At 47.4% G+C, this 16,051-nt stretch overlaps 1 protein-coding gene across 1 annotated transcript in view; it reads right to left on the reverse strand.

Annotated features, from left to right (window-relative positions):
* LOC144124569 (tubulin monoglutamylase TTLL4-like) overlaps positions 1-16,051 on the reverse strand; it is a 156,565-nt gene that overhangs the window by 21,255 nt on the left and 119,259 nt on the right. The window contains 1 exon segment of the mRNA XM_077657315.1: positions 13,880-13,988. Coding sequence (XP_077513441.1) covers positions 13,880-13,988 — 109 coding nt within the window.

The raw sequence follows: 16,051 nt of genomic DNA on the forward strand, positions 1-16,051 counted from the left end.
TTAGCATTGTCATTAGCATTGTGCTCGGGATGGGTGTGAGTGTGTGACAAAGAGTCGCAGCGTGCGGGCTTGCAGGCTCCGGTTGCTTGCTCGTGCAGAGGTGCTCAACCGCCACTTGCCGAACCCTTTTTGTTGTTTGTTGTCTTGGCTTATCTCTGAATAGATTAGCCGAGTCTTGGGGGGAAGGTGTAGGGTTCGGCGCGCTGTCGCATCTTTTTGTACATGTGTTGCGAATATTCCGCGAGAGGGCAGTGACCTAGGCTGCGCGTCCGGTTTTTGTTTTATTTTGTTTTGCTTTGATACACGCCGTTAGAAGGGGACTCATGCCTATTTGGTTAGTCTCCCCATTCGTCCTTCGCCGCTCCGGACGGCGGGGCTATCTGCCGGCCTCGACCTTGGACCCCTGTCCCCTTGGCGGATTGCGAGACCACCTAGGGAGCAACTCGTGGGTAAGGGAAAACGCTGACATCAGTTCTGAGCTTTCCTATTCGTCAAAACTGATGAGCCGCAGTTAGCAGTTTATTTTTACGTGTGGAAAGGGGCGCGGGCATCTTCGGGGTGTACCCGCGAAGGGAGCCGCACCCGTGGGCTTTGGTCTCTAGCGACTCCTAGCTGGCAGGCGCTCGGTCTGGCCGAGTGTGGAGGGAGTGACCGTTGAGAGCTGGTGCGAGGCGCGCCAGTTTGACTGTTGGGACGCGGTGTCCCTTGCCTCTGTGCAGGCGGTCGGCTAGGCCGGCCGCGGATAGTTGTGGCCGTATACTGACTTTTGTTTGTACCCATCTGTAAATAGCCTGTATAAAAGTTCGTTTCTCACTATATCGCTTCGCCTGCAAGTCGTATCATCGAGGAGCCTTCAAGCGGTGCATCCAGTTTCTGGAAATCACCGGACCAACACCACCGGCAAACCTTTACTCAGAGCTTTGCTGCAGTGCATCAGTGCTATGGGACGAAGCATCCAAAAACGACAACTATGACTAATACACCTGTCACACGGTCCATTCGAAGGCCCTCGAACCAGCAGTCATCCACTCAAAAGCCAACTGACCACTGCTACACAGACGGTTCCGATGGCCATCGAATCAATAGTTTGCGATAAAAAGGCGACAAAAACCAGCTCGGAAATTACAGGTCAATATCTATCTTTTCTAAATTACTCGAAAAAGAAACTTTTTGCAGTTTGAAGAAAAGCACCAAACCCAAACAGCAGCTCAGTATGGCTTCCATAAGCATTGCTCTACTGAACTTGTGCCATTAGATCAAAGGGAATATATACTGAATGAACGCAAACACAATAGGATAGTCACTGGTATACTTCTTGATTTCTCAAAGACGTTTGACCTATTAAACCATGAAATACTTTCTTTGTAAGCTTGAGCACGGTGGTTTCCACGGCCGTGCATCAGCTTTTCTTCGAAATCGCGTGGCAGCTTCTGGGTGACTGTAGTGCGATGTCGGAGGCTGAAGCCGAAGCTCTTCATGAATTTCTGAAGCCAGTCCCGGCTGACTTTGAAATCCTTTGGCGTTAAGTGCCAACTCCAAGGTCCCTTCCTGGGCGTACGCCGGAACGGGCATCGAAAAGAAGCATGCATCTCCATGTTCCTGCTGCTCGCTCGCTTCACCTCCCGAGCCGACGGAGGGAATTTCAAGACCTGAAGAGAAAGGGTTGGGGGGGCGATGAAAGGACAACTTAAACCGCAAAGAAAAGTTCGGGGAACCTGAAAGAGCTTGAAGCCATGAAGAAAAGAGTCCCCCGCGACCCTCCCATTGTTATAAACCGGACTCCTCTTCCGATGCGTACAGGAGCACCCGTGCGCTGACGCCGATATCTAGCACGGACAGATATCGGCGCCTCACCGAGGCTCGCTGGCGTTTCGTGCAGTGCGCATGCGCAGACCGGTTTTGGCGTACGGCAAGACCGCCGATGTTGAGCGCATACGCCCAGGAAGGGTCCTTGGAGTTGGCGCTTTAGGCCTCGCTCCCTCGAAAGTTCCCCAGCTTTCGCTAGGAGCACTTCTGTTGTCACTGGAAGGGCAGCTGCTCTCTGCGTCTGAACAAAGTCGGCCAAAACTGTCTCCACTTCGTCGTTACGGCCTTTCTTTGGTCCGCTAAATGCCATCCTCGTTGCGGCGCACGCATAAAGCTGCTGTCGTTGTCCCCTCCAACGACGGACGTTTCTCTTGTCGACGCCAAAGTCCTGCCCGGCTTGAAGGTTCGACGATGCCTGTGCAGCTATCACAACTTTTCGCTTGAAAGCGGCACTGTAGTGGCATCTCCTGCTTGGCGCTGTCGCGATAACACCAGGCCGCACACCGATACGGCCGACACGACACAGGTCAAAATGGCGACGTTGCTCGTGTATGGTTGGCTACTGGCACGGCTAGTAGCAGCTGCTTACTGACTTTTCTAGATGGCGCTAGCTATGCACCACATTTAGCAGTTTCAATGAAAAACTGGTGCATTTTTTAAAATCCTTGAATCTAAGCTGACCCTAGAGTTTGAAATATGATTATTTGAAAAAAAAAAAAAAAAACGATCGGCCTAGATTCGAATAAATACGGTAGTAGTAAATAAACGCTCACTTACTACTGTCCTTTATGGGAAACCGTGAGATACTACCACGAAATGCAATGCTAATGCTGAATCATTCATTGTTCCAATCTCGTCTCAGCTATTGCCATTTAAAGGGACACTGAGGAGAAATTGAAGTTGGCTTGTATCGATAGGATACCAGCTCCTGATCACAAAAAAGCCGCTCTTACTGAAAACAAAGCTCTTGTAAGGTAGAAAATAGCAAGAACCAAAATACAGGTATCGCCACCACAGGCCAATCTCGCAAGTACAAGCGTGGTGACGCCATAGGAAAAAAGACGCCACCTTGGAGGAATTTTTCATCTTACTTGGTTTCGCGAATCTCTGAGGCCGACAAAGGTAGGTTGCGCAGATCAATATTGAAGTAAGTTTTGTTTTAAAACCAATAGTGCACTTTTATCACACAAAAAAGGCAGGCAAAAGACAACCTGAATGTTGGAAGCAAAGAAAACGGATGCTTGGCGGCGCCACAGGCGGCCAGGAGAGTTTCGATTTGTTATGGCGCTTCGCATCTATGAGCTTTGCGTGCCCCGTGTTTTTGTTTTTGACGCGCTTCGATTTACAAGCACCGAACAGCAGAGGAACTCCAAGTGTCGTTTCAAGTGCTAGTTAACCTTTGAAGGAGCCTGTTAAGGCTTGTCAGATGATCGTCACGGTCGATGAAAAGCTATGATGGCACGATGGTCGGTGATCGTACAAGGCAGCACTTGTGTATTCGCACGCTTGCCTGGCGAAACATTCCCGGCTGTGCCAGTCAACTTCAAACTACTTAACGGAAATCGTTTATTAGGGACGGGAGACAAGGTACAAGGCAGTTCAGAAAAATTGCTGATGGCCTAGCTCTGTTAGGCCAGGATATACCTAGCGAAAGCGCGGAGATTTCTGCATCAGACGAGTGCATTCACTAGATACGCCTTTATTGACGGCTGTAACTTGAGCCGTCGTGGCGGAGCGGCAGCGCTTCCGCCTCAAACGCCGAAGGCCCTGGTTCGATTCCGAACCTCGGCACCGGATTTCTTTCTTTTATTTAGTGAGTGGGCGGGGGTTTTCAGTGGCTCCCATGGATGCCGCCGCTGAATACGTTAGTTAGCGGTTAAGCGCAGGCTGTGTTAAGGCGCGTTTATGCTGCGGCGAGGCGCGCGCCCTGCACGGCGAAGTCACGTCGGTTGAAGCGAGACCCTCTATCTATACTCCAACTGCGCTTGACTGCCGACGCGTTCGGCGGCTTCGGCGCACTCTGACCGCATTGGCGTGGAGATTGGAGCATGTATCTATTTCGCGCTGAGTGCGCCAGCCGCCGCAGGCCCGGCCAGACTGATTTGGCTCCGCGGCGAGGTGCGCGTTATATTCAATAGCTGCGGCAGTTCGGCGGAGCTGTTCTTTTCGAGCTAGGCTATTTTAATCCATTCACAGTACATATCTGAAGGTACATGCAAGTTGGCGAGAGAGCCAGATCCAGTGGACCCGTTGGATCTAGCGGAAGCCGTTGAAGCGTCGTGCGCCGGCTTTGGTTTCAAGCCGCCGACTTTAAACGCGACTGCCGTCGAGCACCCATTTGTTTTTTGTGGCAAAAAATGAAGAAATAACTTGGCCCTTGCAACAGTGGGAGACCTCGACGCTGCCTGCTGCGCCATGCAACCGCTCCGTTCAAGGAATCACAATCCGTTGGCCCCAAAGCCTCGGCCAGCCTCCGATGGGCGCAACGCACCCCTCGCGACTCCTCGCACTGGGGTTATGATACAGTAAAACCTCGTTAATTCGAACTCGAGGGGGACCGGAAAATTGTTCGAATTAAGCGGAGTTTGAATTAACGAGCGGGCGCTAAAAAAAGCGGCCATCACGCCCGGCAGCACGGGCCGAAGCTATAACAGGCATATCTGAGATCGTTATCTCTTACTACGCGCTACTACACATTTGCAGCGGGCGATTGCGCAAATTAAAATCATAGAGCCCGAATGTCGAAGGAAATAAAGTTAATTTGTTTATGCGGTTGGAGCTAACATCAAAATGCATTCGCGTAAGCAGCAAGCTTAATGATTAAATATGACACTATGCTTCAAAAACATGTTTATTAACAGCAGATTGGCAAAGCATATCAAAGAGAAAAATATTCGGTGATGCGCATTTGTTTTCGTTTTCTTTGCCGTGACTCGACAAGCATCATCTGCAACTTGCCCAACAGCTCCAACGCAGCGTCCGAATTATCATCGGCGGAGAAGTAGCGCGCAGCCAGATCGAGTGCTGACGCTGTTTCACATGCACTCGGGGGTGGCAATGGATCGTCGCCTCCGTCGGACTCGTCGTTGCTGTCAGCTGTGCTCGCCGCGCCCGAGTTGTGCGGCATCTGGTCACCGCAGGCCGCTTCAATAATCTCAGCATCGCTTAACAGCCCCGATGTCTCCACGCCGCTGTCAACGTCTACGAAGCTCTGGAAGTCAACACCCTCCGATAAAGCAGCGTACGCAGGGTGCAGCGCGACGGAGTCATCACATTGAGCATCCAGCTCTGTCGTGCTGCAGGCTTCTGGGCCTTCAATGAAGCCGCACTTTCGATAACAGTTCGCGACTGTGTCCGCCTTGACAGCATTCCACGATGTTGCCAGCATGTGGCAGGCTCCGAGGAGATTGACGTCGTACGATTTGCCGCTGTCCATACACACAAGAATCCGCTCTAGGAGGTGGCGCCTGTACAGTGTTTTGAGGTTTTTTAATAACCCCAAGGTCCATAGGCTGCAGCACAGCCGTAGTGTTTTTCGGCAGAAATGCCAGACGGATCGCCTTCAGTCCGCTGATGTCGCAATGGGCTGAACAGTTGTCGACGAACAACAGAACATTCCTGTTCTGTGCCGCGAACTTCCTGTCGAGTGTGCGCAGCCAATCCGTGAAAATTGCTCGCGTCATCCACGACTTTCTGTTGAAAGTATAATCAACAGGGAGAGTTTTTAGCCCTTTAAAGCAGCGAGGCTTCGCTGCTTTGCCTATAACCGTGCCAGTCGCGTTTGCGCACACCAACACCGTCACTCTTTCCTTGCTTGTCTTCCCGCCTGAACACGTGTCGCCTTTGCAACTGAGAGTCTTGTTCGGCAGCAACTTAAAATAAAGCGCGGTTTCATCTGCATTGAACACATCGCTGAGCGAGTAATCGGCAAGGTAGTCCTTTAGTTGACCTGAGATCCAATTTTGACACGTTTCTTCATCGACTGCGGCTGCCTCTCCACAAACGCTTTTAAACGTAAGTCCGTGACGGGCCTTGAAACGCGACAACCAGCCTTCCGACGCGCTGAAGTCACTTATGCCCATCTGGCTGGCGAAGTCCACTGCCTTTGCGGCAATTATTTGTCCACATAGCGGAATGTTCCTGCTGCGAACGTCCTTAATCCATGCCATTACAGCATCCTCCATCTCTGGATGAGCCGATGTTCTTAGTCGTTTCCGCGAGGGCTCCATCTCCTTTTGATACGCATTGAAGATCGAGTCCTTGTTCTTGAGGTATGTGGACAGCGTGCATTTCTTGACTGCAAACTTCTCTGCGATCGCTGTCTTTGTTAGGAGACCACGTTCGACCTCCTCTAATATCTCCACCTTCGTCTTCAAATCCTTTGCGGAGTACTTTCCTCAGTTTGCCATGATTGGCACAGTCGATGAGACGTCACCAGCGAGACACCAAACAAACGAGGAATATCACGCAACACAAACTTCGCTAGACACCGCGGCAACAAATACTAGGCGCAAGAGGGGCCGGGTGCTGCGTGCAGGATGAAGGAAAGGAAAGAGTCTTCGCTTCCCGAGCTGCACAAAAAAAGGGTACCGGAAGTCACGCGTTCTCGCAAGGGCTACTGGGAGAGTTTAACCGACGGCGCAGCCAACAGAACGTTGGGCGCAGCGTCGTCGTCTGCTGCATGGGCAGGCGCGCTGGGACGGCGCCCAAGTAGAGGGAAGCGGGGAACGGGGAGGGGAGGCCCGCTTGATTGAAACGTTTATTTGCATCAGAAAAAAAGCGCGGCTTCAAAAAAATGTGACGTAACCGCCTCTCCCGAGTACTTCCTTCCTCCATGGTCGCGTGCGTCTCCAATGGTCACGACCGCCTCGGCGCAGCGGAAACCTGCAACGGCTTGCGCCGGAGCCACCGTGGTGGCCGGAGCATAGGCGGCGCCCGCGGTAGGGTGGCTACCCGCGTGACCGCGCGTCAGCCAAAAATAGACAAGCCAATGCTTCGATGCTCCGGCAGCGAAAACCTGCTACGGCATGCACCGCAGGGTTGGTTTGGGCAACGAAATTCACGTCTCACCTCGTGCGTGCTGACATGCGTGCTGGCTTATTTTTTTTCTCATCATTCTGCATTTTTTAAAAATTTTCAGCGCATTGTATTTGCTACGAGGTGACTTCTATATGCGAGGAGCAATGCCAGCCATCGGCGCCTAGTTCGAATTAACCGACGTGGATACCGGCATATTCGAATTATCGGGAGTTTTGACCCATTGAATTACACAGGGCTTTGCCGGGACCCGGCCGTCAGTTCGAATTAACAGATTTCGAATTAACGAGGTTTTACTGTATTTAGTTTGCAACGGCTGCTCTCTGAGGAAGGGGGAAACCACTCGCCGGCGTCTAACCTAACCGTGCTCCCTCAAAAGCATCGCACGCTCTGTGGGGCTGAGGTCGCTGAAATGCAGGCCAGAGTTTTTGCGTATCTCCACCTGGATCCGGATCCTGGACCCTGGATCCTGGGCCGTCGACAAGCTACAGCCGCGTACCGGACAATGCAACGGAGTTGCGACGCAGGTCAGATTTGTCAGCAGAAGACTGTTTCCTTGATGAGGCTCTTCAACACGACACTCAAGCCATTTTGGAAGAAGTGATACATGGTGCGTCGGCAGATGCGTTCAATCAGCGGAGCTGTGCCAATGTTCCATGCGGCGGGCGTCGTACCATTCAGAAACACAGAGAGCCAAGTTTTGTGTCCGCGGAATTGGCACAAGCGCGCGCGACCACTGTTCGCGAGTTGTTTGGTGCAATGTCGGCAACTGAGCGGAAGTTCACGCTGACCGCGCTGCCGGAATCCGATACTACGCCTGCATCAGATGATGAGTTCGTGGTAATTCAGATGGGTGCTCTAAATTCGCTGATCAAGGCTGCCCTCTGCCCGATTTTTCCAGAGGCCAAGCCTAGCAGTGGACTGGGACACCAGACTTGGACTTGCTGTGAAAATGGTGCTGAAATGTTCTTGTGGTGTTATCAACTCCCAGTGGTCCTCGCAAAGAAAGCAAGGTGCGAGGGCTTTCGATGTAAACCTCAGATCTATGCAAGCAATCAGGAGCATTGGCAAAGGGCCCACTTCTCTGAATGACTTCTGGGCAGTGATGAATGTTTCACACCGAGGACTGCACCAGAAGACATACCAAGAGCATTTGAAGAAAGTGCTCAAGCCAGCTGCTCAAGCTGCTGCACAAAATTTTTTTGCAGGTGCTGTGAAGGCTGTCAAAGATGTTTACAAAGAAATGGAAGTCAACTTCACCAAGAACATTACAGTTGTTTATGACGGCACATGGCTGACGCGTGGGCACAGCTCACACATTGGTGTAGGCTGTATAATAGAATTTTACACGGGTCTTGTGCTTGACTGTACAGTCGTGTCCAACTTCTGCCTTGGGTGTGAAATAGGGCCAACTGAAACCGACCCTGCATACCATGAATGGAAGAAGGCTCACCAGTGCCAAAAAAACATTGATGTCAATGCAGGACGCATGGAAATTGAAGCCGCACTGCAGCTTTTTGGGCGCTCCCTTGACAGAAACGACCTCAGATACACAAAGCAATCTGTGATGGAGACAGCCGCACCTACCTGGCCTTGTGCAATGATCAAACATATGGGTTCAAACCTCTCACAAAGGAGGACTGTGTGAACCATGTGCAAAAAAAGGATGGGCACAGCACTTCGCTCTCTTGTGAACAAAGCCAAGAAGGAAGAGGCACTCGGTGGGAAAGGTGCCTTGACGCAGGATTTGATAAAAAGACTAATTATTATGGCCTAGCCCTGCGAAATAGCACAAATGTGGAAGAAATGCAGAGGGCAGTGATGGCAACACTACATCACATTGCATCCACAGATGCTGAGCCCCATCATGATCTTTGCCCACCTGGTGCCCACAGCTGGTGCAGGCATCGTGCAGCTGAGGCAGAAGGCAAGCCACAACCTCCACACAAGTACATTCTTCCAAGCAGAGTTGTGCAAGCGCTGCTACCGGTCTACCAACGCTTGTCCAACCCTAATTTACTGGCTCGATGTAGTGGCAACAAGACGCAGAACGCTGCCGAAAGCCTTCATTCGGTGATTTGGACATTGATATCGAAGCAGCAGCATGCCTCCCTCTTCACTTTAGAAGCAGCAGTTTACGAGGCAGTTACTAGGTACAATGCAGGCAACTTGCGAGCTTATACTGAGCTTTGCACTACACTGGGCTTAAAACCTGGTACCCTTGCCCTTCAGGGGGCTGCAGAAAAAGACCATCAGCAAGCCAAAAAATCATCTCGTGTGCACGAAATCAAAGGGCAGAGACCCAAGAAGTCACGTGTAACCAAAGACAGCGAAAACTACAGTCCTGGTGCATTTTGAGAGCTGTGAACTGCTCCGAAAACTTTGAGAGACGTTTTCTCAAAAGTGTGTTTTGGGCATTCTGCTTTGTCTGTGGAGAGGGTAGCGTGGGAATGCCTGAACCAATTTTGATCCTGTTTGTTTTTATTTATTCCCTGAAGTGTGCTTGAGGGTATGACAGTCTTCAATATCTCGTTGAGGGCTTAGTTTTTTTTTTCTACAGCTAATTTGTGAACGAGAAGTTCTGGCACAGTTAGTGAAGGTGAACATGATGTTCTGTGTAAAAAAAAAATGCGTTTAAAAAAATTTTTTGAACTGTTGTACCCTGCAAGGCTCTTTTGAGCAAAGATTGAAATTGAAGGCAGCTCTCTGGCATGTTTCGTTACAGTGCCAGGTTTGCCACAAGCGGAACACATGTAACATTTTGTAACTTGAAAACAATTCAAGGTATCATAATGAAACTCTATATTTCTTTATTTAAGACACTTTTCAGTGTGGCTACCAAATTTCATTGCTCTAGGTCAAAGAACAAAAAAGTTAGCCCTGATCACCACCTCCACCCTTAACTTGGGGTGCAACAACACCAGGAAATCTTCAGAAACTACATGTGTTAAAAAAAAAAAATTTTAAGAATTCTTGAAAACGTTCCACAAACCTACCATACGACAACACCTTTCTTAAAGCCTAGCATACTTACAATTACTAAGTTTCAAGAATACCGCTTGAGCAAGAGTATGAAGGCCTCAAACAACATATATCTTCTTTCAAAATTAGCTCGGCTGGAAAAATAAGATTCAATATACAGCATAAGAAATATTGAGGGATGGAGCATGAAAACTTACAGAACTCGTATGGTGATCAAACATTACAAAAACTACACCGACTTCTTAAAAACCTTGCACAAAACAATATTGTTCTTCAAAATGTTACACGCCGGAACCTGATCGAGCACTTTTTGCATTTATTCTAAACCTCTTCGTTTGTGACCTAACTTTCTGTTTCTTTAAATTCGCAGCCATTGTGAACTTCTTTCTGCTTGTTTTCGCTCTGCTCTTGTTGATGTGCTGATTGCTGTACACTGAACAGAGCTTTTCTTCTCTCGAGTTGTTGTTTTTGCTTGTGTTGAGATGCACATGTGATGTACTTTGCATTTATGCCCACATGCCAAACTACTGCACTGCTGCCAAAGGGTGGCCCGTGGCATTCTCAAGCTGTCAAACGAAAGCTTTTACTCCAGGTCCCAGCCATCGTTAATACCATGGCAAATGAACTGAATTGATTTATCGACACAACAGAGCAGCACGGAACTCTACCGAGATATCGAGAGCCTTCAAGCGGCGGCTGCCAACATTTCTGGACTTTTGACCGCTAATAGCAATGCACTAGGAAAAAATGGAACTTCCAAATATACAACTTGTTTCACAAGACAAAATACAAAATCAGGCGGGGCTACAACAAAGTGCTGCAAGCATAGTACCATTGCTGTGAGCGATACAAAAACGGCCAAACCAGCTCCCTTGTATCGCTGACGCCGCAATGGCTAGTCATGTGGTATATGCATCATGACAAATGTGTGGCGGCGTACAGGCAGCCCATCACTGACATTGCGAGTGAGCACAGGCGCACAACTGCAAGTAGTAAGCATTGGCTCCGAGGCTGCAAATCGGTATCGGCATTCTTTTGTAATATGCATTCTTTTTTCATCTGTCGATGTATTGTACATCCTTAATGATTATTTGAACATACAAACATTCAAACAGTCTAATCTTATTTTGATGAGCGATTTCAACACCCCAGGTATCCATTGGCTATCATTCACGATTTCTGGTCGGGATACATCCATCTGTCGAGAATTGTTGAACATTTCCTTGTTCTTTGATCTAAAGCAAATTGTTAACGAAGCAACAAGAGGTGACTCGCTGCTTGACTTGGTCTTTCTCGGTTCAAATATTTAACAGTGCGGTTTTGAATGTGATATTGTTGATGGAATTTCGAACCACAAGGCTGTGGCAGTTCGTTCAACTGTCCTGTTTTAGAGCTGATTTCCCTCAGGCTGATGATATTGCTATCACTGATTTTCTTCCTTCTTCTGTTGAGGCATTTCACACGCTTAGTCACACGGGTGACATCAACGAACTAGTTAGCAACTTTTTGAAAATATTGTCAGTGACTACATGCAACGTTTTTTCCGCTAAAAACAAAGAAAAAGAACCTCAAAGTACCCTGGATGACACGTGATATATGACACGTGAAGCGCTTATCAGAGCCTGATAGTGCTATCAAGTTTCGCAGGGCAAAAGAAGAACTGCGTGTAATTACGAAGTCGGCAAAAGACCATTTTTTTTTTCAATGTCCAGTTAGGAAATCTTCTAAAAACTAATCCTCGCAAATTTTCGCGCTCTGTCTTGCCAACAGAGTCTACATCGGCATCTATAATCATCAATGATGAAACAACTAATGATCCGTTAATAATAGCTGAGGCTTTCAATGCCTACTTTAAATTTGTGTTTTGATCAGACACCCACGAAGTTGTATCCTTTGACCCTCCTAATGTAGCAACCCTGATTACTGAAATCATGATTAATGAGCATGGTGTACTGAACCTAATACTACAGCTAGACACAAAAAAATTGACTGGTCCCGATGGTATACCCAATTCTTTTCTCGTTCGTTATTCATTGTGGTCTGCTCGATACCTAACCATCATCTTTTATAAGTCTCACATAACCGGCATTGTTCCATCCTCATGGAAGCTGGCCAAAGTACATCCATTATTAAAATCTGGTAATAAAAGCTCTTATCTAATTATAGACCTATTTCAGTAACATCATATTCATGTAAGATGCTGGAGCACATAATTCGCAAACATATAATGGAATTTCTGGAATCTAATAACGTGCTTTCTAACTTTCAGCACGGTTTTAAAAAAGGTTTCAGCACCTTAACAAAAACCAGTTGAATTCTCACGACATTCTCTGCACCCTTGATATCGGCACCCAGGTCGACGCTATATTTATAGATTTTTCCAAGGTTTTCGATACTGTACCGCATTCTAATCTCTTAATAAAGCTTAACATGATCTTGAAAAATTCTCAATTGGTTAGCTAGATTGCCAGTTTCCTTTCTCATCAGTCACAATTCGCATGTTATAATTCATCTAACTCTTCTTCAGTTTATGTGTCATCTGGTGTACCCCGAGGGTCGGTTCTTGGTTCTTTACTATTTCTACTATACATTAATGACTTACCTTGAAACATCACTTCTCACATATGCCTTTATGTGGGCGACTGTGTTTTGTATCGCGTGATTAACACACCAGAAGATCATCTCGAACTACATTCCTCATTGATCAGCTTCTGTACCTGGTGCAACACTTGGCAACTGAAAATAAATTTTACTACAACTGTGATAATGTCATTTTCTAAAGTTCCCTCCCCTTCATTGATCAATTACACTTTAAACAACTTATCTTTGCACAGGGTTTCGGAATACAAGTATCTTGGCGTCATATTTACCACTAACATGTCCTGGTCAAAACACATTAATTTCATTTGCACTAAAGCAATCAGTATTGCTCAGGTATTTGAGGTGCAATTTCAACAATTCTCCAAAAGAAACTAAGTTACTAATGTACAAAACTTTAATTCGCCTAATCCTAGATTATGCCTCTCCGCTCCGGAACCCTCATAAGCAGTGCGACATTAACTCCATTGAGAGCATACAACAAAAATCTATTAGGTTCATATATCATCGTTATGATCACCATATTTCAACCTCTCGTGCGTTATCTTCTCTGAACCTAACCCCTTTATCCGTATGCCGTCACGTTGAGTCATTGAAGTTTCTGCATGGCATCGTCAATTTTTCTTATCGTGTCTCACATCCTATATATATTCCTGCAAGTATTCCTGTCGAGTAGTAGTCACCATAGCCTTAATATTAAGCCTTACTTTGCTCGATGTAATAAATTTAAATACAGCTTTTTCCCACGTATTATAGGATTCTGGAACTTAATTTCCGGAACAATTAGGTCACTGCCATTAAACGATTTCCTATTAAAAGTTAACTACTCCTGATTTTATGTACTTTCTTGTTGTTACAGTGTATTGACTCATTCTCGTTTCTGTTTTCTGTACTGTATCTCAGTGTTGCTGTTATTTTGAGTTTCATTTGTGTCATCTGCCTTATTTCTCGTGAATTTTTAAATGTTATTTTTTGCTTGCTTTTTGTATGACTTCTTTTTGTCTAACCCACTCCTGCAATAGCCCCATAAAGGGGCTGCAGTATGTGTAAATAAATAAATAAATAAATAAATAAATATCCTGTCAGTTGTAAAGAGATCTGCATGAACGCATTTCCTGGGCCTTTGCATTTGGATTTTGTCAATTCTGAATGATACAAATATTTTTCACGATTTTGTAAGATTCGTATAGTCAGAATTCTACTGTATGTAGCATGCTTGCAGCAAAATGCAAATTTCAAGCTAGAATAACTCAGCGGAGCTTTCAGCTGCTACAACAGCTAATAGGGGCTTAACATGGCAAAACCCCAACACAGTGCTTCACAACGCTTGCAGCTGCCACCCACACATTCACATGTGACAGGTACATTCTCCCCGGTCTGCACGGGTCAGCATAAACTGGCACGCACACTTCGTGATGGTGCCTAGAGATTGCAAACAACAAGAGTCCAGCCTCACCACATCCAACAGACTGGTCTCGTAGTGCCTGTGCTTGAGCAGTTCGGCAGGAGACAAGCTGTAGGTGTGCAGCAGGGGGTTCAGGGACAAGTCATCTTGTTCTTCCAGCCTGGCCATGCAAAGGAGCAAGAATGCAAACAAGAGGGGAAGCTCAGTTCTCTGGCACTGCGTAACAGTCACATAGGCGCCTCAAGTGGCCCCGACACTGGGCACACACGGGGACAGACAGCTTCACTGAACACGGCCTGCAATTCTGGTGAGAAATAACCATATTTACAGTGGAACCTCGCAATAGCAAACAGGTAGAAAATCTTAAAATAGTTAGATATAGACGAAATTTGTAATTAAAATTTCTTCAGAAACGCATAGAATGGCAGAGGAATTTAATCAATAAAGGAATGGCAATTCAGGCGATCCTTACTAAGGAAACGGAAACACGTTTTCCCAGGTTTTTGGCGCCGCTTTGAAAGTGCTCACGGCTATTCCCAAGGCCGTAAAAAATCGAGCTGCAGTTATGTTGGCTTCCCTCCAGCGAACCGAAAATGAAGATTAAGCGCAGGTTGCGGTGGCTTACCCGCACCCCGCTCCTGTCACGTGGAAGGCGGTAAGTCAGAGCGAAAGCTATTGCTGCTTTCACCACCTTCGCAACAGCCAACCTGAGAACAGGATTGTTACTGCAAGCGTACAGCCACCAGCGCTGCTGCTTCCAGAGCACTATCGTTCGATGCCAGAGGCTGAACGAGTGATGAGTGCCGGACTACAACCCTACACGCCACTGATGGCGAGTGCGACATAAAATTGCAAACCTTGGCGCGAACGCTTGCCGCATCACCACTAGTCACTTGTGCAGTGTGGCGAAGCCTGCCACCTGCAATCCAAACGGGCACCGTTTGGCACTGGGAAGTTCAATATACCTGTTTCATGATCAACCGCTATTGATATATATGTAGAAATTGCATGCGTTTGCAAAAAATATTTACGGAGAGCTTGTTATAGCCAACAATTCGTAATATCCGTGTTCGTCGTTATATCAAGATCTGACTGTACTCACGTAATCTACGCACCACTAAATTATCACCCAGGGGTTTTTTTTTTAAACTTTTACTCACACATTTTACACTCCCTGATATGCCAGACCACAAGCATGGAAACGGCTGCGCGCAAGGCAGGCCACATCACCATGTGTGGCTACGAAATGTGGAAGTGCCAATGAGTGGCAAGGGGAAGAATTGAGTGCAGTTTACCTGGCTCACTCACGCTGGCAGTCGCTTTCCCGGATGAACATTAGCGAGAGCAAGCGCCCAGTAACTGCTGGTACACACCAAAATCCCAAACTACCGAGCAGTTTGATGTTCGGTTCGCCACTAATCAGCCGGACCACATGCGAGGGCGCCAGTTTATTGCCTGTTATCTCCATTTGCCTCTCAATGCTGGTTCTGCGACTGTATTGTTGCAGATGATGATGATGCTAAGTGTTTACGGCGCAAGGGCATCTAAGGCCAAAGAGCGCCAAACACGAGGTTTTTGGTCGGCTCAGGCTAAAATATGTACAGATGATAAAATCAATACCAGGTGTCATTGTATTGTTGCGCTTTTGTTGCTTTAAGCTGCACATACAGTGTCATGCCATCCTGTGGGAAACTACGCAGGTCGGGAGGGGTTATGCGTCCTATATTTTGAGTGAATTTTCTTCTGGCCACCGCGGGCTGCGAGTTAGGTGGTCGACGTACAGGTGGCAACACATAATATATATATATATATATACAGTAAAACCTCGTTGATACGTTTTTTTTAAATGCGAGAAAAAAACGTATTATCCGGGAAAACGTATGATCCAAACTCACCTTGATTTCCGAAAATCAAGACTCGAGAACGATGTGCAAGGGCATTTATTTCCATTTTCACTGCTTAAAGTAGTCGACCAGCGTTCGCTGATGAAGGGTGCGACCATTAGAAAGGTAGAGCTGCTTTTCTAGCTCACGAATGTTCTTATCTGCAGCGCTGTTCTCTTTGTCGCGGAAAAAACTCCGCAGCGCATCTAGTCCGGCGGCGGCCTGGGCGAAAGTAGTCGGGATGTCCTCTTCGTCGTCTTCGTCGCTATCAGACGCTTCGCCGCCTCGTACCTCGGCCACTATTTCGGCTACGCTTTGCGGCTCACAGGTCAGCACGTTG

The sequence above is a fragment of the Amblyomma americanum genome, chromosome 3 (assembly GCF_052857255.1).
Source record: "Amblyomma americanum isolate KBUSLIRL-KWMA chromosome 3, ASM5285725v1, whole genome shotgun sequence".
Lineage (NCBI taxonomy): Eukaryota > Metazoa > Arthropoda > Arachnida > Ixodida > Ixodidae > Amblyomma > Amblyomma americanum.